The following is a 25,490-nucleotide window of genomic DNA, read 5'->3' as shown; positions in this document are numbered from 1 at the left end:
TTCATAATCAACTGGGCATAGAAAATAATACCAAACTGGGCCTTTAAATTGGGCAAGATGGCCCAGTGCACAGCCCAAAAGCACACAAGCAAAACAGAAACAGTGAACAGTCTAAGAACAAGAAGTGCAATAAAGAGCAGCCTGATACACTAACGGCATCGTGGGTAAGTGGTCATGGTGTTGAACTGCCAAGCAGGCTAACCCCGTCAACACTCACTCATGCCCCCCCCCCCCCCCCCTTTTTCTTCCCACAACATTATGAACTCTCCGGCAGGTCACTGAAATGTCTGTTCCCCTTCTGTAGTCATGGCAGTTATCACACTATGCATTGGTTATAGAGTATGAGTCATATGGTAAGAACACATTACCGTCACAAGTAAATATGATGAATAGTGAGAGCAGGCGAGATACCACACAAATATCTCACAGAAATGAAAACAACAAAGAAACGGATGTGAACTATGTTACAATGAAGGAATCCAATAGTCAAGACTGCCAAAATGGAACGCAACTTAAAAATGTTAAAAACTACGTTTTGACAGAGCTCGAAGAAACTATGTGACTGTGAAACTGTTGAGTTCATTTGTTGCAGCTTATGTGACGAACTATTATGTTTTCATCATTTCCTTGGAAGTGATCACATCCACATTCATACAAACACCTATTTCCGGCAAGAAGACATATCTCACTCACCTGCCAGTCATACAAATTAGGTGCATCAATGAGAGAGACACACGAACTGTCACTAATTCCATGTATGACACACCAGACATGTTTTCTGATAGAAGATTTGGTTGACTTGTCATCGTGTCATCAAACGTTTGCGGTCCCTATTTGAAAGCCACTTCCTTTCAGCTGCTAACAGAGTAGTTCAGCAGGATCAACTGTCATTATAGGTCCCAACCTTACACTTTGCTGTTGCAAATGGACGTTACACCATGACACAGACACAAATTTCGATAAGGCAGACAGAAAAATACAAAAATTGGCACGAGGGAGGTTTAAGCATGGCTGCACTGTTTATTTAGGGGTGTTGTGGTGATGTCACAATCGTGGAAGCAAGGCACTGCCTCAGGGACTAATGAGCTGAGACAAGTGTTGCTTGATCGGCAACATCCTCCTATCTCGGTGTCAAGGGGGAGGGGGGGTCACATGGCTCAAATTTGTGGTGAGGCAGACTGACATTGGAAATGTTTGTGTGTGCACAACGGCTTTCTTACTGTAGTCTTCCGGAATTGATTAATTTTCTGTGTAATAATCTAGTTGTGCATGATAGGTGATACATGGCTGCAATATTAAGCCCTCTTGTTACTTGTTGCTTGTTCTCTTAGTGTTAACTATGGCTCCAAGAAATCCACTCTTTGTCTGAAACGGTAGATCGAACTTTTACAAGTGAGCATGATTGTTCCGACTGTGTAAGAGCCTCACTGCCTCACCTGTCTCATCCCTGGTGTGATTGTAAATTGAAGAGCAGGCAAGCTGAGTTGCAAATTCCTTGCTGTTTAGGTTTCTTAGTCCATGCTCGGCAGTACTTCTGGAATTATTTTCCATTCTACCATTCTTTGCAATATCCATAGTGCATGAATACTATAAGGTTACTCAAACTTGCCCTTCTCCCTGAGTGCTGCAACTGTGGCAGTGTTGAGCGTTTAGTGGTGGACATGTACATTTAGTCTGTACCAGCATCATGGACAGTACGGTATGCTACTTTACACAGGACTCTCTGACTGTACTGCTTTTACAGCTGTGCTTCTATATCCCTCACTGGCCTCACCACCTTCACCTAGAATGTTGCTGCTTGGCAAGTTACGAAATTTTAATCTGTTAACTGTTTCATGTAACTGCTGTTTTCCTCATTCTAAAGACGTAAGTGACCAGTGAAGGTCACCATTTGCTAACTAACTTTATTGTAATCTAGTAAGTCTGTTATGTAACTGCTGTTTCTCTCATTCTGCGGACCTAAGTACACAGTTATTCTATGCGTTTGGAACCCCTTGTTCTGACAGTGTAATGTGTTTTTAAACTTGGCCAAGTTTTTTTGTTAATTACTGCGGGAAGCTACTCCTGGTCTCAACTGATCATTCTTTTAGTTTAGTGGTTTACTTACTGTAACAGCCCTCCCTCCTCCCCTTTAATGCCTGGGGCTGTAACAGCACTGGATTTGGGGACCTCACACTTGGTTTGACCACAGTTGACTGTATTTCATAAGCGCAGTGCCTATATGCAAACAAATTGTTTTTAGTTATTCCTTATTTTGTCAGGTTAACATCCCATTGGGTTCTATTTATTGTGTATGGTGCTACCACTCACTCTTGTAAGAGGAAAGCATGTAATTTGCTTTGCAAGGCTTAAACTTTGTACTTATGGGATTTACCTGTGCTGAAAGCTCTGGCCATGCGTTGTTAGCTGTGACCGGTCTTGCACAGAGCATAGTTCCTTCATAATTAACGGTTATTTATTTTTTAACGGGGGAAAAGAAAAGGCCACATTGTCAAATATTGAATTTGTTTCTTCAGTCACTGAATTCAAATGTTGGCTATGGTGCCAGAATTTGTTTCTCGCTTGAGCTATAGAGGCCGCACCTATTCCTAATATTTTGTGCGTTTTCTTTTATTTTTAAGTCTAAATTTCAGGATGTTCCATCTTAGTTCCATGGTTGTTTAAATGCTGCAAATTTGTAACATTCTTTTCATAAGTAATGGCATCCTGTATTTAAGTTACTTGTGTTCATGACTGTTCTCCCAGCTGTGTGCTTTGTTAAAATATGTAGAGTCTGTGGTTTAAATTATAACAACATTCGGTCATGACTTTAAAGGTTTGCAGTTTAAGGGGTTGTCTATAAAAAGTTATAATTTGATAAAAGGCCCTGTTTCATTTTATAACGGTTGTGGTATCCAAACTGTTGTTCCCTTGAAACTTCCTGGCAGTTGGTAGAGCACTTGCCTGCGAAAGGCAAAGGTCCCGAGTTCGAGTCTTGGTCCGGCACACAGTTTTAATCTGCCAGGAAGTTTCATATCAGCGCACACTCCACTGCAGAGTGAAAATGTCATTCTGTTGTTCCCTTTTTAATGGCCATTTAATGTAATTGTTGCTTATCCCAGAAATTGTTTCTCTTTATATATGTGGTAATACAGTTTTTCAAATGGTGAATGATGTGTACTTAAAATCCTGGCCAAGTCCTTCCACATTTTTGATTTTGGTTAAGCCACACCATTAAAGGTGACATTTCAGCATCCTGGCATTGCAAGAAACAAGACTGAAGGATCAGGACATAATGAAGTCCAAATGGTATATTATACGAAACAGAAGACCACATCACAGGGTTAAGCAAGAGACTTTTACATTACAAGAGAAGAAAACACAAGTGGTGGGAGAATGAATGAAAGTGAAGAAGCTGTCTAGAAGAAAAATATGGAGGGTTTGCCAGGAAACTAAGAAAGAGAATGAATTTAAAAATCTACGAAACAATGAGAAGCACAATCACTAAAATATACAAAATGAAAGGAGAAAGACACAGAATGAAAATGTGGAAGAAACGAATTACGCATTCAAGAAAAACTAGACATGAGCCTTCTTTAAGGACGTGAACAGCAGGACAAAGGACTATGAAGCAAGAGAGCCATTTGTGAAAGGGCATGATGGAGAAGGACATTATGTGAGGAAACAGTGGAAAAAAGCCAACAATATTCCAGTACATGAGAATGGTGACAAAAGGTCCTGGATAACTGCCCGAGGGACCTCACTACTGAACATTAGGTGTAAGATACTTTTTTGATTGTTGGCAAATAAGGTGGAAGAGCAGCTGAGCCAAAATTGATAAATCTAACATCCCAATAAGACCCACTGGAAGTCTCAAGATAGCTCCCACTAACAAACTTGCAGGACACATGTTAAAATCACTATTTGAAAACTATAAAATAGAAGATGAAAGAACTATAAGGAACACCTCACAGTTAATGCAACTCATAAGAGGTACAAAAATCCCAACTCAGTGGCCCTTTTCTCTTTTGACACAGAAAAAACACAGACATACCAGTAACAGAGACAAACAGAGCTGTAAAACATTGGAGCATGAATAAAATGAAAGGTGTTTTTCTTGTAAATTAATACAATTAAAAACCATGGCTACTGAAGGTGTACAAATTTGGTACAAAATAAAACGTAACATCACAGTAGACTACTTAGCCTTTGTCAATGATATAACATTACTACATGAGAACGAAGAAGATGAAAAAGTGGCATGTAAAATCTTGCTGTAGATGCTGTGAAAACCAGCCTCAGGATAGCGTACCTAACACCAATATCTTGAATGTGGAGACTAACCAGAATGCTGAAGGTCAAGTGATGGCAAATGAATAGCTTCTGTTACATGGGAGAAATGTAACAGGGAAGCTACAAACCAACAACAGCAAACAGACAGGTCCCAAATGCTGCAGAAACTACTTTCTGTTGTAAAGACAACATATGGAAATAGAACCTGCCCACAAGTAGAAAAATGAGACATTATACACCCCCAATCAGAAATACCACATTGTACGCAATGGACACGGTCATTTTGGGCAAGACAGCCTGTATTCAGTGAGGAGGAGGAGGAATGGAAGATCTTGAGAGGCAACCAAGGAGAAAAAAAAAAAAGGGGTGAAGTCTGACTACATAGATCACGGCAGGAGCTGTATGACAGTGTTTAACCAATTACAAGCAATCATATGGAGGGCAGTACACTGACCAAGCAGATATGGAACACAACAGGACTAACAGAAAACAAGTTGATAAAAGTAGTCATGGTCAGGAGGGTGGGGGTGGGGGGTGAGGATTTGGAATACAACCAGAATAAGTAAAAAAATCCATATGCAGCAATGCAGGAAGGTACAGGTACAGGAACGCAGTGGAAGAAAATTAGGATCATGGAAACAGAGATAGCCAGGAGCAAGAGAATGAGGAAGTATTGGGAAGAAAAAAAGACATACTGAAGAGTCACCCACAAACCAAAGCTGTTTCAAGGTGGAATATAGGTAACAGTTTTATCTGCCAACCTCACACTTCCCAATACCTTCGCACAATAAAGTATACCAAAAAACGACATACTTCTGAGAGATTGTTATTACAGTTCTCCAAATGAACTACACATTTTCACAGTATTTAAGCCACCAAATACAAGACTTCAGCTTCACAGTCAAATCAATCAGCATGACATGTTCAATTTGCTTGTATTGGCACAGGAAATGTGATGTGTCAGAGTTGTTCCTGTCACTCCAAGAGAATACTGTAAATGTTTATTTCAATAGTTATTAAATATTACTTTTACTATTTTGGAAATGAAATTAAATTTGTGGTGACAGCCAAATCTTTAGCACAGTTTGAGGTTTAGGTCGATTGAAGGTGATAATTTGTGAATTGGTGAAACCAGCGATAGTGTTTCCATAAGAAGCAATTACACACTCATACAGCACGACTAATTCTGTCATATATCACATGTGATATAAGTGATGTTGGTACGATGTTATGTCTTCTGTGCTGTGATGCAAGCAAACTGAGCAGGCACCATGTTCATTCTCATGTTTACAATGTTACAATGTCGTATTTGATTATTTCCATACCCATACATGCAACTTGCAAAACTGTGCAATTTAACTGATACACTGCATTAAACATCTAACCTGCATAATTTTTTGTGCTGAAGTGTCAGGGAACAGGACATTAATGAATGAAACTGTTACCAGAATAGGGTTTATTGGAAGTAGCTTATTTTCACCTGACTTCACCCTGAATGCATCACATTTCTATGCAAGAAGTGAAGTCATTTAAAGGATATACACGAAAAAAATCATGATTCTACATCAATATTAATTAATTATCAGTGATCAATATTAGAGAACAGCTGCCTTCAGATTCACAACATTTTTACACGTAACAGAAAAAATGATAAATTCTGTGACATTTCACAAAAAAAACACTGATTTTGGATTATAGTGTTAAAAATCGTAGAATTTGTGTTATTCTTTGTAAGAAATTTTCATGTCTCTGCCTATTCAAATAACAACAAAATCGTTCTAGAATGAGGAACACAACTGTGACATCAAGCAATTCAGTAGCCTCCTAAATGGCTAACAATAAACCAAGAACGAATACTTCAAACTTTAATCTTTCACCATGAGAATCTCTTTGTACTCATCTTTCTCTATACTCCCAAATGATGCTTTCAACTTTCTTCATCCTCTATCTGACAACTCCTCCCTTCCCCCCCCCCCCCCCCCCCCCCCCAATATGATAAATTCTTGCTGCCTTTATTTTTCTTCCATCTTAGACACAAATTTTCTGCCTAACAAAATTTTTTTTTCTGCTTCCATATCAGGTATAAATTTTCTGCCTAACAACTTTTTCTTATTTTTCATTTATTTTCACTCCATTAGTCTTCTTTCATCTCCATCATCTGTTACATAATTGCAATTAAATTATCCCTTTGATCTCATGTCACAATACATACATATCCACTTTTTGCCACTGAATACTTAGCCTCTGTTGTCAGTTGGTGACTCCTTTTGATAACCCCGTTAATATAAGAGCTGAATCCAACATTTCATACTACATTATTTCAGTACATTTATCTCTCAGCCTTTTTCTCTAGATGCAGAATTCTAAACAATAATCTCCTCTCAGCTCAACTACTAAAGGTTATCCACATCTGCGAAACACATCAGTCTCTTTTTATACAAAATTATTCATTGCCATATTTTATTATGCTATTTGTGGCAGCTTCCAGTTTCTTTTAACTGTACAATAAAACTGCTTGTGATGATACTCCCTGCCATTAACTATTACAAGAAAGGTAGAACAGCTGTTAAAATTAGTTATTCTGTAACTTAAATTTTCTTTAATATGACAAACGTATGTTATCAACTGATTTTAAGACTATTTTCTGCATACATTTCTCTAAGAATTTAGTAAAATTAAAGCATGAAAGCAGGGAAATATCTGTTACTGCACAATTTTATTTCACAAAATGCCTGAAATGTTGTATAAAATATTTATCTAGCAACATCTTTTTGCTTCTTTTAACTTTAAAATGAAATACCAGTTTTTGCAATAAAATTCAAAAATAAATAACATACCCCACTTGTCCTTATCAACTGCTGGCTTCTTCTCCTCTGCCAGCTCGCCCGTCAAATCAATGACCTCTGTCTCCTTTCGAGTCTCTTCTTTCTCTTTCTCTCTTTCTTTCTTCTTCTGCTCTGTGTGCTGGACACTCTGTCGCTGTTCTGCTTCCACTTGAGGCTTCCTCCGATCTGGTACTGACTTCTTGTGCTCAATTTCCCCTTTCCTGGCATCCGACATATGGCGTTTTCGATCTGCATCCATTCGACGGCGTTCAGAAGCAGCAGCTCTCTTGCGTTCTCTTTCTCGCTCACGCTCTCTCTCCCTCTCCCTTTCTCGTTCTCTTTCCCTCTCCCTCTCCCTTTCTCGTTCTCTTTCTCTCTCTCTTTCTCTATCTCTTTCACGTTCTCTTTCTCTATCAGAAAAGTCATGAGTTCTTTTCCGGTCTGAAACTTCGGTAGGTCTTCTGCTCTGTTCCTGCCTCCTACTTGATTCTGCTCTCTTTGTTGGTTCCACCCGCTTCACGGGTTCCGGTTTTCTCACAGATTCCTGTTTTTTGTTTGCTTCTGATTTTTTGGACTCTTCGGACTCTTCTTCATCTGAACTTTCCTCTATAGGCAAAGCACTTCTCATTTCCAATAAACCTTCCATCTCTCTTGGTTTTTTAATAGAGAAGCAGACAGGAGCTGGAAAGTGAAATAAAATGTCAGGTACAATATCTCCCAGTACTTCTTTTGGCATTTGTTTTAAACAGAATAAAACCCTACTTAAAACTTTATAAGTTAGGAACATTAGCTACACTGTAATACTGTGAAACTATAAAATACAACAAGAGCAACATATTTTGGCAAGAAGCACAATATATCAAGAGGTATATAAACTAACAGAAGTGTCTTTAGTGTCTTTGGTGTGGCTCAAAAATAAAAGTACTCTCGGCAATAAGGCACAATTCTCACATACCTTTGTTCGAGGCTGCAGCAAGAATGTAAAAAAACTGTGAATATAGTCCAAAGCAGATTTAAACTGGCTTTATAGCTAAACAAAATATATCACAGATACACTCTCACTGCCATTATGGCACACAAATCTAGTGCATGAGCTCACAGAATGAGGACAGTAACACTAGCAAAGATGCTACACCACACAAAGAGTTGTCTCGTTACTCGGTAAACAGAGAGGAAATGCCTATCTTAGTATGTTTTCGAAGTGGCACAAAGACAGGCAACTAATTTCAAATTTCTGGAATGTAAAATTGCATGTTTCACAAAACACACAAGAGTAGAATCCTAGGAGTACAACATCAATGAATCACAACTGAAATCAGTCAACTCACACAAATACCAGGGTGTAATAAATGGCAGGTACCATAAATAAAATGGTCTCCAGCTGCAATAATGTATAATGACGTTAACATTCCAAAGATGGAAAATATTACTGACTTAATATTTGATCTTGGCTAAGAGATTGTAACTTTGTGTATGGTCTCTCTGAAGCAAATGAACTTTAACCTGATCTGATGACTAGTAGGCTTGACAACTTTTGCAGTTATGGTGTACGTGTACTGATGGAATGTAATTTTTGGAAATTTTTTCTGTGTGCACATGTGCAGCTGAGGATGAATCAGCTGTCCTGAAACTGATCAAGTAATTAAAAAAGTTATAAAATGAACTATACAGCCAGAGACTATTTTATTTATAATTACTAATTAGATTAGATTAGATTTACTTTCATTCCAATTGATCCGTAGTGAGGAGGTCCTCCAGGATGTAGAACATGTCAGAAAAACAACACATGACAAACATTTACAACTAAACCAAATAAGCTAATATACCTTCCACAGGTCCCAAGTGGAATGACAGTCTTTTTTTATGAACACTATATGAAAGGATCATTTTACAACACTCATTTACTACAATCACATTAATGCACTGAATTTAAAATTAAAAAAAAAAGAAGTTTTTTTATAAGGTAATACACATATAATAAAACTACTACATTACTTATTTACAATGAACACACTACTGCACTGGAATGTGTGCAGAAGTTAGACTGTACTTCAGTACTAGTGTCACACACTAGCGGTCCCGACAGACGTTGTCTTGCATGATATTGCAAGCGATTAGGATATTAAACAAAGTATGAAATGAACGACATATAATATAGTAATTTCATTATTCTTTATTTTGAAATGACATCAATTCATTATAATCAATAATGTTTATTTAATTTTATCTTAATGCGAGTTGATAATCAATATTTTTAGTCAATTCCTGAGGAGTATAAATGAATAAACTTGACAGTTTTCCAACGCGAGAACACGCCACGTATAATTGGAAAAGTGAAAAGACCGGATTTTCTAGATCCAACCCACAAATCGACATTGTTTGGCCTTGTGACATATTAATAATCATGGCAAATGCCAAGCAAATTGGAAATTGCAGACGTCTGAATGGAATGGGTGAGTCTGAAGGGATCATTGGGATTCGTGGCAGGAGAACAACTTCACCTTGACCAGAATGAGATTTTCACTCTGCTTGAATTGCCGTTCAAAATTGTAGCTTCAAGAACATTGCCCATAATTTTTTATGACTCATCTTGTACTGTTGCATGGCTTAGTTGCATTTAAATTCCGAAGCAAAATGATAGGTGAGCCAATTTTTAATCGCAAGTTATGTGGTGGCATTCCTGGTAAATCCAGTGAATTCAAAAATTCAATGGGATAATTGGCTGCTTCATCAGGATCGGTAACAGTGTCGATTAATTTGAACAATATCTCTTTGCCGGGCAATGACTGTTGTATTTTGAAGTTAACAGCGTCAAAAATCGATATTTTATGCGGGTAAAATAGCTCATTCACAAAGCCACGCATGATTAATAAATTAGCTTGTAAATCTGGAAATATGCTTTCAATCAAAGCATCTTTTGTATTTACCATGTTGCCAAAATTGTCTGGCAATCTGATGCATTGTGTGTCTCCATGCAATGGTATTGTTCCAATGTTGAGCAACTGCTTGGAGAATGATAGTGCTCAAGGATCGTTTTGCAGTTGAACATGTATATTTGTGTTAAGACGTAATGTACTGACATTTCGCCATAGATAAGATTGTTTTATACATGCGTTAATTTCATCCGCATAAGTAGCACGTGAAATGACCAGCAATGTCTGTCTAAAATCACCGGAGAGCAGCAGTAAGGAACGACCGAAAAGCCTGGTGTTATTATTTTGATCTTTCATCATTCTATCGAGAGCTTCAAGTGAATGCTTGTGGGCCATAACTTATATGTGGCATAACTTATATGTGAATATAATACACTTAATAATCACTGAAATGAGACACCTGAAATATCCAAAGACACCGCACAAAAAAATTAAAATGTCAAAATAACTAAACACACCTAATATAATACACTCAAATTAAAATGTCGAAAAGTAAACGAAATCCTATGCACATAACTTATATCTGAATATAATATGCTCAATATTGCACACAAAAATGCAACGCCACCTACCATGCTGATTTAAAAATGTAAATTTTCCAGGACCCCGTTTGAATGCATAACAAAAATTCATTCAAGTCGATCCAGCCGTTTAGTTGCAGTATAGATAAATAACCTAGATACCGACTGCAGCGCCATCTGAGGGGCTGATTTGTGAATGTAAACCCCATCCAGGGCGACACACACACACACACACACACACACACACACACACACACACACACACACACACACACACACACACAAAATCACCACTGGAGTAGAAGGAGTTGGCCACCAATAAATCATATACAGCTGTGTTCCCTCTATCCACTATGATGGGTAGTCAAATTAATTTGCATAGATATAAAACAGAGTGACCACAAGGGCTCAGTCCTAGCTAAGGTACATGAAGAACTTTTGGTTCATATGCATGATACCGGGAAAACGCAACGAGTCAATAAAGGAGACTGCCTAAACATTACTTGTTTGTCTCATTTTAGAATACAGCCCTAGTCTGTAGGACCCATACCAAACAGGACTAACATGGTGTACTTATCGCATACAAAGAAGGGCAACATAAATGGGAGCACTTTTGTTTGACACAATGGAGATTCTCATGGAAATGTTGAAAAAAAACTTGAATTGGTTGACACTGGAAAATGGATGCCCCCCCCCCCCCCCTATTCCTATGAAACTCACTTCATAAAGTTTCCAAGACCATTGTTATATGAATAATGTAGAGAAATCCTTCATTCCTGTAAGGTCTGTGAAGACAAGATTAGGCCAATAAAAGTTCACATGGAGCGCCATTCTTTCTGTGTCCATATGCAACTGGAATGGAAAGAAAACCCAACATGCGGTACCATGATAAGTACCATTTGTTATGCATTTCACAGTGGTTTGTCGAGTATGTATATCAATAAAGAGCAGTGATCCCAAAGTAGTCTATATCGAGCCCCAGGAATTTATTCCCATCTGCATGGGGCCCTTATCAGAATAAGAAAATATTGAGGGTTCATTAGATGTAAATGAGGGGATCTCATTTAGGCTGGTAGCAACCAAAATTCTGAATTATTCTCAAAAAGGTGAGGCCTACTCCCCTGTGTGTCAGTGTTCATCTCATCACTTAAGACGGAGGGTGGAGCATCTCTTATTTTCGTTCTCCTGCTTGCAACGTTCAGTGAAATTATTATTTTCATAGCTCCATTCTTAAGTATTATCCCTTGCCCTTCTCCAAGGAATTGAAAGAGTATCTGGTGCTACTCATGACGGGTCAGGAACCACTTTGTGAACCATCAACACAAGACGGCACAATAATCACTTCACAATAACTACATACACAAGGTTCTGTGTTAAATCGCTAAGATTTGCAGCAGTCATACAAAAAACATTATCAGGCTGAAGTTTACCAACTTCCTCTGATCCAGAGCTAAGGAGCCATCTCCTGGTAAAGAGACTATAGTTAGGTACCATAAACGTTAAAGTGAATCAATGTCATTTCACTTGGAAGTGCCGCAAAAAACTAAGTAAATTATTTTTATCAACCTATCCTTTGCAGTTTCTTCAACTGGGTAGAGAAGTGCTGATCATGACTTGAGGTGGAGAAGATTGATTTTGATTGGTATGTCATCTCATATTTACCTAAATAGATGAAATTTTGTCCACAGATAACTGATTCTAAACATGGTCAAATTTAAAAAGAAATGTAGACAGTGCACTGTTATTTGTAAAGTTTCATTTCGTTCCATCACTGTCACACAAATGATTACCTACGTGCCTTCATGCAACAAACTGTTAAGTTAATGACACTGTTAAAGCATCCATGCTGGAGGATCATTTGAGACAACGTCATCCTGATAAACAGGTAAAGATTTGAAATAGTTAAAGAGAAACTGCAAGAGAAACCACAGTTGACAGTAAATTTGCTTCAACATCACAATATCTTGCTATTAATAGAAAAACCTGGCAGACCACATACTACCAGGGGCCGAACTGCGCATAATAACCCTGAAAGAGTGGTTCGGTGTGGGGCGGCGTATGGGTGAAGTGGACTGCGGTAGTCATCGTGGGGTTGTGGTCCACTGCAGCTGCGGTGGGGACGGAGCCCCTCTGTCGTTTCTAGTCCCCTGGTTAACATACAATACAAGTCATAATCTTTGATCTCAGAATCTTCTCTAGGATTCCACTACAAACAGTTGCAAATGAGATAGAATAGTAGTTCTGTGGCTCACTTCTTCTTCTTCTTCATGTCACACTGGACATCTCTGTGCTCAAGGGATCTACAGAAAATGAAAGTCAAGATTGAAGCTAATTCGCTTGCAATTTTTGTATAGAACTTGACAAGAACTCCATGGAATTCTAGGTCTTATGGGATTTTAGCAATTTAAGTTACTTTTCAATGCCCTACAACTGATCATGATGCCACTCATCTTAGCTGCAGTATGGCTGTTAAATGATGCCAATATTCCTTGATTTTGCTTTGTGAAGGAAGAATGGAAGACATAATTTAACATTTTGACTTTTGTTTTGTTACTGTCAACTTTGGTTCCTGATTCCATCACAAGTGACTGGATACTGATTTTTGTACCACTGACATCTTTAACATAACCTAAAATTTCTTGGAGAGAAGATTTTGTCCTTCCAATGACCACATGTGCTTTAATCAACACTGCCTATCTGTGGATTTTTGCTTTTCTATATACTCATAAAACTAAAGGTTGTGAATGTCAAACAACGAACAGCCTTACTGCACCTCAGAGAAGCAAAGAATCTTAAAAAATAGTGAAGGTAAAATTGTTATGATGATTATGATGCCACTGAGCTGGAGTAGAGATGGGGAGGGAGAGGGGGGGGGGAGAGAGAGAGAGAGAGAGAGAGAGAGAGAGAGAGAGAGAGAGAGAGAGTCATTTTTGGGAGAATAAGAAGCTCCTATTGCATGTATCAGGAGAATGTAATTTATTACATTACTTTCTTCACAAGAACACAAATATCGTATTATATGATAAGTCCACTGAGAAACAAATATGTGACAATAAGATGTCGCAAGGTGAAAGTGTCTAGGCCACAAGTATAGTAAATTAATGCTGTAGTAGGTACATTGAAAACAGTGCCTTGAAAACAATACGAAGAAATAGACTTGAAAAGAACGACACTATAGTTGGATAGCCAAGATGTTGCAAGACATTACCTTTTTGCCAATATCGACAGAAGTTTTTGTCGGCAGCGAACTAACCCCAGATATACAATGGTACATACGCATGTGGTGTGTGAAACTTTAACTGCTCCTGATGCACTGAACGTTCAAATGAATTTGAGAATCCTGTCATGTAATGTCCTCCACCATCAACATTTCAACAGGTGAACATACCATCATACCCACATTGCAATTGAAATGAGCGACTGCTGTGGATGGAAACTTAAAACCCTTGGTTGGAGAGGCTACACCAACCAAAACCAAGAGACATCCTATGCACAGAGAGAACAAATACCGTAAACTAGCGTCAGCACACAACTGAAAACGACCATCAGACATTACTGATACTGGGGAAATTAATTAACAATTGGGGAGAAAGTAGCACTGATTCTGTTCCTCTGCTGTTTGACCTTAACAGTTCTGCTACATTTCTAACATAATATTTTTCCTCAAATGTAGTGCAGCACTGTTGAAAGGTACAATGGTGGATGCCTCAGAGCCTTTTATGCAAAAAATGAAGGCACAGAGGGGCAAGCCTTACTAAGATCAGACAAAAAGCCCGTCATTGCTGAATACCTGAAGGGCAAGTTCAAACAGAAACCTTTTATGTTGTTATATAAGCTACTATACCGTTGTGTTTATTACTAAATAATAATGCATTTTTTTTATTTTGAACAAAGAAAGTAACCATCATTACTGTACTACTTTGAACCACACAGGGATCAGAAGCATGAAGTACATTGCAAAAAGAGCATTTCTTGGTGGAGAAGACATGAGTGTGTGTTCTTTGTGAAGAACACATACAAGGTATTTGAACCTATTTTTTTTTTTTTTTTTTTATCTTCTTATGCCTTTGTAAAATAGTGTGGAATGATATCAGAGCAGATGGGAGCTTCCTAGCATCATCTCACCCAGAAGTCATTGCTGTGCAGTCATCCAAAGTAAGTGAACTTTCTGAGAATATCGAGCAGTAACTACTATTTTCTTTCAGTAATATTTCAGTAGCAAACAAGAAACCTTTATTTTTCGTGTCATCCATGTGTATGTGGACTCTGCTTCTTCCAGTGCTGTTGGCCAATGATGTCGAGTAGTAATACTAATGTGTGAAGTTTTACTCTGTGACAAGTCTGCTGTGATTGAATGATGGGAGGAGTAGCGGGGCAGGCCGGAGTGAAACTGGGTGAGGTTCCGACCTGTTGCCAAGGGCAGAATGTTTTCTGTACAGTTTTTACAAACCACAGCAAAGTGGGAACAGAGTGCAAACGCTGGCTTCATAGAATGTGATTTTTTCATCAATAAATTTTACTTTGAACATTCAGAAGTTATAATACTAAATCTGAATAAATACCATTACTAAAGCACAACCCAACAGCTGATAAATTGCTGGGATCTGAAGGAAAAAGCAGTTTTTATTACAACTAGCAGCTGGTGCATTGTAGATAGTGATTTAAACATCCCAAGTGTTGAAACTTCCTGGCAGATTAAAACTGTGTGCCGGACTGAGACTCGAACTCGGGATCTTTGCCTATCACAGGCAAGTGCTCTACCAACTGAGCTACCCAAGCAAGACTCACGACTCATCCTCACAGCCTGATCTCCTACCTTCCAAAATTCACAGAAGCTCTTCTGTGAACCTTGCAGAACTAGCACTCCTGGAAGAAAGGATATTGCGGAGACATGGCTTAGCCACAGCCTGGGGGTGATGTTTCCAGAATAAGATTTTCACTTTGCAGCGGAGTGTGCGCTGATATGAAACTTCATGGCAGAGTGAAAAGCTCATTCTGGAAACATCCCCCCAGGCTGTGGCTAAGCCATGTCTCCGCAATATCCTTTTTTCCAGGAGTCCTAGTTCTGCAAGGTTCACAAAAGAGCTTCTGTGAAGTTTGGAAGGTAGGAAGCCAGGTACTGGCAGAATTGAAGCTGTGAGGACTGGTTATGGGTCATGCTTGGGTAGCTCAGTTGGTAGAGCACTTGCCTGCAAAAGGCAAAGATCCCGAGTTCGAGTCGCGGTCCAGCACACAGTTTTAATCTGCCAGGAAGTTTCATATCGCGCACACTCCGCTGCAGAGTGAAAATCTCATTCTTGATCCCAAGTGTTAGTGAACATTACAGAACAGGGTGAGAGCCAGGACTCCAGGTAGAACTTAAGCAAAAATCACCATCTGGATTTATAACGTCAATTGCTGTTTTAATCCTAACAGCTTACTAAGTAACACTGTCCAAGTAACTGGAAGTACACACTTGAATCTCTGCATTACCGTAACTCATCAGATGACCGGTAATAGGGCGATTTCACACATTAGTTAGAGGAACTGCATGTGAACAGTGTATTTTAAGAAGTTCTGATGTAGTCCCTTTCTTCACTCACATTCCTCTGTCTGATTCATTATGTATAGCTGTTAAGATTGTTTTTGAATTAAGGGGAGGTTTACTATCTTTTGGTTCAAAAAATCGTTTTTTTTTTTTTTTAATTGCATTTTTGGATCCATAAAAGTGTTTGGAATCCACACCTGAAATGATTTTTCCAAATACGGAACAGAAATGTCTGTTATTCGCAATTGAACAAAAAAAAAAAAAAAATTCACCTGACTGAAATCGGCCTTTTTCACACACCAGTTTTTCTTTTCTTTCGGAGGACGAGTTATTGTACCGGTGCTTGGGAGGAAACACAAAATTCAAATGAAAGTTTGAATGTGCTTGTTTCGAAGTTAGCCCCCAAGAATTTGCATTCTGGTGAGAAAATTGCGACTTTCCTGGCACTGAGCAGCTTCAACGAAGGATATTCAGCAATGCTGAAGACCATGACAAAGATGAACATCAGCCTGGGACTATATTTGGTGCAATTCGGCAAGCATTCGCGTCACCACCAGATTCAAGCTGCCGAAAATCGCTTGTCACCGGCTGTATGAGCGGCTCTGGAGAAGCACCAGATGGCCCAGATCGAGGAGAACGCCCTCTATGAGGAAGAGAAAGGACTAGTTTATGGACCTGGAATAGCAGATTGAACGTAAGTTGCAGAATATTGCATTTATATGAAGTCAAAACTTCAAACGCGTTTTTCTCAAAATGCCTTTTTTTTTTTTAAATCATGTAGTATGGTAACTTCAAAAGTACTGAACCGATTGGCATGATTCTTTGTTTCCAACGAAGCTAACTAAATTGTCTAGAATTTGTACCACTTTTATTCCGATCCATCAACTATAAATATTTTTACTTGGCCGATGAAGTTGAAAAATAGATGAAAAAACCCTTTTTTTTTCAAATAGCCGCCATTTTGGTTCCTAAGGCCCAAATAACTTAAGCAAGGTACAACTCCTCAAGAATCTTATATACTTTCCTGGCATCAACTCAATTTTGATTTCAGACGAGCCGGCTGACCTGTGACATACCCCGCATGGAGGTCTACATCAAAATTTTGTTTCATTCCGACAGCCCTTCCGCCTTTGCCTTTCGACATTTCCGGTCAAAAAATTTCCAGTTTGTAGATGAAATATCAATAAACATTTTGACCAAATTTGACATTGATATCTATAATACATCACAAGAAAAAAAATTCCCAAAGAACATGACTTTTTCGGGCCAAAAATAGTAAACTTCCCCTTAACTGAGCTGTTTAGACACGTGTTGACTTCCACTTATTTTCTATTCAATGAGAGCATTTCTAATAGCAGACTGATGAAGCTGTCATGGGATGCCCTTTGTCACTCACTGTTGCCAATCTTTTTACAGAAGATTTTGAGGAATGCACCCTTGAGTCAGTGGCATTGAAGGCTACATACTTTGTTAGATATGTAGATAATACTTTCATTATTTGGGCTAATGGCAGCAAGAATTTGCACTGCTTTCTAGAATATGTTAATTCAGTCCACCTTATTATTCACTTCAGTATGGAGGTGGGAAAGGATGTCTGCCTCTCCTTCCTTGATGTGTTGGTTAGGAGGATGAATGACAGTAGGAGGTTGGGCACTGTTTACAGGAAGCTAACGCGTGCTGATTTGTATGTTCAAGATGACAGTTTTTCACCATCCAACTCAGTTTGTAGCTGAGTTAGCTGACCTTGACGTAACTGCTCCGCAGAATTAATAAAGTCATAGAGTAATCAGACACTTGTGCTGTTAACCAACCATGAACTGAGTGAGTGGTAAGAATAATAAGGTGGCCCTACGTCTACTTGCATTTCCAACATAATTGATAGCATTTTGAGGAAATGTGCAGTTTTTGACTACTAGCTAAGATAAGGCCCCTTTTAGGCTTTGCAGAAGTTAATTTTGGTTAGTGTATGGCAGATTAGGGCTCTTTAGGCTTTGCAGAAGTTGATTTTGGTTAGTGTATGGCAGTGTATGGTAGGTCCCTGTTGTAATCATGACATTGTGTACCATTTTTGTCCAACTAAAACAACTGCTGGGAGAAACTGGTATGCTCACAACTAGGAGTGCTGACTAGTGCTATACTGACGTGCTGCACTCTTGACTTTGAAGATGACGTCCATTGTGACGCAAAAGAGAACATGATGATGAGTGTTCTAAACACTATTCATGCCATGGGCTAAGTGCTCCTGTAGAGCACACACATCAGAATTCAGTGTCTCCACAGTGTGCATACTGTGAAGCAGAGGAGTTGGAATTGGTCCAAGTTTCAAATTTATTTTACATCCAGATGGCACATTTCTGAACAAATGTGTTATGAAAACTGTCTACCAAGTCCCCTTACAGCTCCTAAGAAGGCCATAACAGGAATTGTGAAATATTCTATAGAGTATAAACGTCACACACATTTAAGCTGAGAAAATCTGTGATTGAAAAACTGGAGCACATACGATGTGCTGCCCCTCTATTGGCCGTGCTCTCCTGTGAAGCTCAAGACGGCTCACAAAATCTTGTAAGCAGGTGAGAAATGATTTACAAAGTAGCAAAAGAGAAAAGGTGAGCTGCTGCTAACAACTGGACTTCCTATCTGACTTCCAACTGCCGATCATATTCCTCACATATAGTTAACTGAGGTTTCCTACCAACAGCCCAGTCGTGACAAAGTGTGTTTTTAGAGTTTGCAAGTATATAGTAAGGAGAAAATAATTTCAGTTATGGAGAACTTGTAAATCATATGAATGTATCAAGAAAATAAGATGATGTCGCAAAAATAATGTGTGTCCTTTCTTGGAATGGAATCTTCGACACTGTGAGGCACCTTAAGAAAAGCAGCAAAAATGCATCATAGAGCAAAAATTGGGAGACACACTTAACTGCAAAATGTTTTATTTCAGTGGGCACATCAAGATAAGATTGTGTCAATTCCTCTCAGTGCACCAGCAATTCAAGCAAGGCTCTAGAAACTTTGAGCAAGACCAGAACAGAAAATTTGAATGTGTCTGTAGATTGGGTCAACAGCTTAAGGGAAATTGTTTATCAGAAACATCAGTGGTGAGGCCAGATCCCTGAAAAAAGACGTTACTGACTGGAAAAATGTTATCTTAGCACACTTATGGTATGGTATGAAAAGTGTGACATATTTTACACAGATGGATTTGGAATGGTTTCTAACTCAAGCCTGACAAGTCTTACACTGACAAAACGAAGGTGGGAAGCATAGCAAAGACCAAGTAATGTACTCGGGGCATTATTGATGGGATGGAAAAACTGTAGTTGCTTGTCACTGGTGAAGCTGCAATGAACTTCCTTTCTTCCTGTTCGGTGCCCTGTATCAGGGACTGGCATGGTATGTCTCCAACATTCACAAAGAACCAAATCTACATTTATACGGGCTATTATTACAATGGGGTCACCACCCACTAAGACATTGTAATGCTGCAGCCAGCAACCACCCCACGAAGACTTCTGTGAAGAAATCCATGTACCCATTTTGTCTGCATCTAGTGATTTATCAAATGTCAGATGTTCCACAGCATGCACATCATGTATCTGAGGTGGGATGGGGAGACCAGCCCAGTCTTTACCTAGGTGGCTGTGGAAAACCGTCAAAAAAAAAAAATTCTCCCAGGCTCGCCGTCATGCTGGCCTGCATTGTTAATCCACAAGGCGAATCTGATCCAGAGCCAGCAAGGTTCCCCTTGCCAGAAGGGGCACTCTTAATATGCTTAGCTATTCAGAAAGCTTCAACAATGTATGGAAACTGTAATGTGAGTATACAAATCAGCGATAAGCCTAAATGATAGGAGTAAAATTTGTTGTATAGCATATGACTGTAAGCACAAAATAAGCAAAGAAAATCCCAAGATTGTGCTTCCTCCAGACAACTGTGCTGGCCACCCATGTGGTGCTTTGCTGTAAAACAATGAACTTTTGTTTCTTCCTCCTAGTGCAACTATCATGTTTCAGCTGTGGAGCCTCAAGTTGCTGAAAACTAATCCGAGAAAGCTGGAGTTTTTGAGGAGAGTTTATCAGTCTTTTTGAAACTTCAGGGAAATGTTTTTGCAGAGTGCTCGAGTGACTCGATAAAGATTTTATTATAAACATGTGGAGGATTAAAGGTTGGTGTTACTGAGCTTGATGACGACAAGGCAGGAAGTCTGAGACAAACTTGGCACCGTCCACTTCCAGGACTGTTTCGGTTGTTGATGACATTACATCACAGATCTAAAATTACGAGATTATAATGGTGAAGTTGAATCAGAGGTGGAATGTGAATCAGAGCCGGGTCTCTCAAAATATTTATGTCCTGGACACAATCTGATTTGTAGGTATGTGTTTGCATGAAACTTTGAAATGCCTTATGACTAACTGTAGACAATGACATAGAAAACTCTGTAGTTAAATACCAGTGCAGACTGAAGCAACAAGCACTTTACTGTCCTTTTTAAATACAATTAATTTCTGCATAGCCAAAACACAATTTGTATGTTACTGCATGAATTAATTAAATATCTATTATAAGAGTGAATTTATTTCTTTTTATAGGGTTTGGAATCCATTTGCGTAAATGCATCTTCATGTCACCTCTTACAGAAGCAGCAGCTATGGCGTCAACAATCATTTTCGCTTAAGACGTTTCCCAGCATTTCACCCACGGACCCTTGTAGTGTGTCTTACTGAGATTTTGTTACATTCAAATAGAACAGTACAGGCAATATTCAACAATATTTACACTACAACTACTACAATGGCACTGCATGGTTTGCTTACAAGAGCAACCAAAAACTGGATGTGTATAATTCTTGCTCAAATACCTAAAACATCTGGTTATTCATAAACAGGGATCCTAGAGATAATGATAATTTGACAAAATACTAAATGCCTTTGATTTGATATTATTTTGGCTACTATAGTATTACATCTCTTGCTCAGTTCTGAGTTAACTGAAAACGTACTGGGCCGTGTGTTACCTCAGTTTCATTTTTATGCCTCCAGCTTAGCAAGTTCATTTTATTTTGATATAATTCAAAAATTTTATAATCTGCAATTGATGCCAAGACAATATCTTTTCACTCTTTGGGTGTTTGATTGTCTTCCTCTCTAATGAGATTAAAACAACGCCAGAGTTTACTTTTTGCATTAATCATTCTATGAATTGCCTGCTTTTCTGTCAAGCTCTGCCCTATGTAATTAAGCACCACTGCAAGAGGCACAATTACCTGAACAATACCACTTATGTAGTATTGCATATGAGCGCATATCCAGGACTCCAGTAATTTACATGCTAAAAATAAAGCACAAGGCACACAAAATTTTTCTTCCGTTAGATTCCCGGAGTAATCTGCTACAAAGCAACAGAAGCAAAGAATGATTGTTCTCGAGTTTCAAATTTCTCTACATGCAAAGAGGATACAGGGTAAGGAATAAGTAAATATTCAGAAGACACGTTTTCTTTCTTTCCTTAATTAAATTTTTTTTATGTTAGAAGTGGCAAGGACAATTGGAAAAATTACCTCCAACAGACCTACAATCAACAGTTGGCTGTTACTGTAATTTTAGTTGCTTGCAGTAAACATATTTTATTGTTGGACAAGTAACTGTAGTCCGATTAAAATTACTTGACAGTCAACTCATGTCATTTGTCGTTACAGTGTTGCCACATCAGTTGCCAGAGATTGCTCCATTATAGACGGCACACAAACACAGACGGTTGTTGTTAATGCGCAGCGTACAGCAATGAACCATGGACCTTGCCGTTGGTGGGGAGGCTTGCGTGCCTCAGCGATACAGATGGCCGTACTGTAGGTGCAACCACAACGGAGGGGTATCTGTTGAGAGGCCAGACAAACGTGTGGTTCCTGAAGAGGGGCAGCAGCCTTTTCAGTAGTTGCAAGGGCAACAGTCTGGATGATTGACTGATCTGCCCTTGTAACAATAACCAAAATGGCCTTGCTGTGCTGGTACTGTGAACGGCTGAAAGCAAGGGGAAACTACAGCCGTAATTTTTCCCGAGGGCATGCAGCTTTACTGTATGATTAAATGATGATTGCATCCTCTTGGGTAAAATATTCCGGAGGTAAAATAGTCCCCCATTCTGATCTCCGGGAGGGGACTACTCAAGAGGATGTCGTTATCAGGAGAAAGAAAACTGGTGTTCTACGGATCGGAGTGTGGAATGTCAGATCCCTTAATCGGGCAAGTAGGTTAGAAAATTTAAAAAGGGAAATGTATAGGTTAAAGTTAGATATAGTGGGAATTAGTGAAGTTCGGTGGCAGGAGGAACAAGACTTCTGGTCAGGTGACTACAGGGCTATAAACACAAAATCAAATAGGGGTAATGCAGGAGTAGGTTTAATAATGAATAGGAAAATAGGAATGCGGGTAAGCTACTGCAAACAGCATAGTGAATGCATTATTGTGGCCAAGATAGACACGAAGCCCACACCTACTACAGTAGTACAAGTTTATATGCCAACTAGCTCTGCAGATGACGAAGAAATTGAAGAAATGTATGATGAAATAAAAGAAATTATTCAGATAGTGAAGAGAGATGAAAATTTAATAGTCATGGGTGACTGGAATTCGGTAGTAGGAAAAGGGACAGAAGGAAACGTAGTAGGTGAATATGGATTTGGGGTAAGAAATGAAAGAGGAAGCCGCCTGATAGAATTTTGCACAGAGCACAACTTAATCATAGCTAACACTTGGTTCAAGAATCATAAAAGAAGGCTGTATACGTCGAAGAAGCCTGGAGATACTGACAGGTTTCAGATAGGCTATATAATGGTACGACAGAGATTGAGGAACCAGGTTTTAAATTGTAAATTGTAAATTTCCAGGGGCAGATGTGGACTCTGACCACAATCTATTGGTTATGGCCTGTAGATTAAAACTGAAGAAACTGCAAAAAGGTGGGAATTTAAGGAGATGGGACCTGGATAAACTGAAAGAACCAGAAGTTGTACAGAGTTTCAGGGAGAGCATAAGGGAATAATTGATAGGAATGGGGGAAAGAAATACAGTAGAAGAAGAATGGGTAGCTTTGAGGGACGAAGTAGTGAAGGCAGCAGAGGATCAAGTAGGTAAAAAGACGAGGGCTAGTAGAAATCCTTGGGCAACAGCAGAAATACTGAATTTAATTGATGAAAGGAGAAAATATAAAAATGCAGTAAATGAAGCAGGCAAAATGGAATACAAACGTCTCAAAAATGAGATCAACAGGAAGTGCAAAATGGCTAAACAGGGATGGCTAGAGGACAAATGTAAGGATGTAGAGGCTTATCCCACAAGGGCCTACAGGAAAATTAAAGAGACCTTTGGAGAAAAGAGAACGACTTGTATGAATATCAAGAGCTCAGATGGAATCGCAATTCTAAGTAAAGAAGGGAAAGCAGAAAGGTGGAAGGAGTATATAGAGGATCTGTACAAGGGCGATGTACTTGAGGACAATATTATGGAAATGAAAGAGGATGTAGATGAAGACGAAATGGGAGATACGATACTGCGTGAAGAGTTTGACAGAGCACTGAAAGACCTGAGTCGAAACAACGCCCCCGGAGTACACAACATTCCATTGGAACTACTGACGGCCTTGGGAGAGCCAGTCCTGACAAAACTCTACCATCTGGTAAGCAAGATGTATGAAACAGGCGAAATACCCTCAGACTTCAAGAAGAATATAATAATTCCAATCCCAAAGAAAGCAGGTGTTGACAGATGTGAAAATTACCGAACTATCAGTTTAATAAGTCACAGCTGCAAAATATTAACGCGAATTATTTACAGACGAATGGAAAAACTAGTAGAAGCCAACCTCGGGGAAGATCAGTTTGGATTCCGAAGAAACGCTGGAACACGTGAGGCAATACTGACCTTACGACTTATCTTAGCAGAAAGATTAAGGAAAGGCAAACCTACGTTTCTAGCATTTGTAGACTTCGAGAAAGCTTTTGACAATGTTGACTGGAATACTCTCTTTCAAATTCTAAAGGTGGCAGGGGTAAATACAGGGAGCGAAAGGCTATTTACAATTTGTACAGAAACCAGATGGCAGTTATAACAGTCGAGGGACATGAAAGGGAAGCAGTGGTTGGGAAGGGAGTGAGACAGGGTTGTAGCCTCTCCCCGATGTTGTTCAATCTGTATATTGACCAAGCAGTAAAGGAAACAAAAGAAAAATTCGGAGTAGGTATTAAAATCCATGGAGAAGAAATAAAAACTTTGAGGTTCGCCGATGACATTGTAATTCTGTCAGAGACAGCAAAGAACTTGGAAGAGCAGTTGAATGGAATGGACAGTGTCTTGAAAGGAGGATATAAGATGAACATCAACAAAAGCAAAATGAGGATAATGGAATGTAGTCGAATTAAGTAGGGTGATGCTGAGAGAATTAGATTAGGAATTGAGACACTTAAAGTAGTAAAGGAGTTTTGCTATTTGGGGAGCAAAATAACTGATGATGGTCGAAGTAGAGAGGATATAAAATGTAGACTGGCAATGGCAAGGAAAGCGTTTCTGAAGAAGAGAAATTTGTTAAAATCGAGTATAGATTTAAGTGTCAAGAAGTCGTTTCTGAGAGTATTTGTATGGAGTGTAGCCATGTATGGAAGTGAAACATGGACGATAAATAGTTTGGACAAGAAGAGAATAGAAGCTTTCAAAATGTGGTGCTACAGAAGAATGCTGAAGATTAGATGGGTAGATCACACAACTAATGAGGAAGTATTGAATAGGATTGGGGAGAAGAGAAGTTTCTGGCACAACTTGACCAGAAGAAGGGATCAGTTGGTAGGACATGTTCTGAGGCATCAAGGGATCACCAATTTAGTATTGGAGGGCAGTGTGGAGGGTAAAAATCATAGAGGGAGACCAAGAGATGAATACACTAAGCAGATTCAGAAGGATGTAGGTTGCAGTAGGTACTGGGAGATGAAGAAGCTTGCACAGGATAGAGTAGCATGGAGAGCTGCATCAAACCAGTCTCAGGACTGAAGACCACAACAACAACAACAACAACAACAACAACAGCAATGTTTGAAGCAGCCACTGGGAGGTATGAGAGAAATGTGAGATGCTCTGTCGACAGCTGATTTTAAGTTGCCCATGGCTGAACTACCACAGACGACGTATTTTGTAGTCCTGAACTTAAACTCATGTCCTAACCTAACCACAGCCTCATGATGTACAATGTATATGAGACAATGGAAGTCAACAATCTGCAACAGAACTAAAATCACAATTACTTTGATCATGGCGAGACAATGGAAGTCAACAATCTGCAACAGAACTAAAATCACAATTACTTTGATCATGGCGAATGAAGCTAACCTCTGCAAGCAAACTCAAAACACAAAATGTCA

At 39.0% G+C, this 25,490-nt stretch overlaps 1 protein-coding gene across 2 annotated transcripts in view; it reads right to left on the bottom strand.

Annotated features, from left to right (window-relative positions):
* The window catches only part of LOC124545413 (splicing factor, suppressor of white-apricot homolog), a 162,098-nt gene that overhangs the window by 45,507 nt on the left and 91,101 nt on the right, over nt 1–25,490 (bottom strand). For both annotated transcript variants that reach the window (XM_047124331.1, XM_047124332.1), the window contains exon 10: nt 7,110–7,778. In XM_047124331.1, coding sequence (XP_046980287.1) covers nt 7,110–7,778 — 669 coding nt within the window. The remainder of the gene's footprint in view (nt 1–7,109; nt 7,779–25,490) is intronic.

This window comes from Schistocerca americana, chromosome 8 (assembly GCF_021461395.2).
Source record: "Schistocerca americana isolate TAMUIC-IGC-003095 chromosome 8, iqSchAmer2.1, whole genome shotgun sequence".
NCBI classification, from domain to species: domain Eukaryota; kingdom Metazoa; phylum Arthropoda; class Insecta; order Orthoptera; family Acrididae; genus Schistocerca; species Schistocerca americana.
The sequence above is the reverse complement of the archived record's forward strand: the minus strand, read 5'-3'. Positions and strand labels throughout refer to the sequence as shown.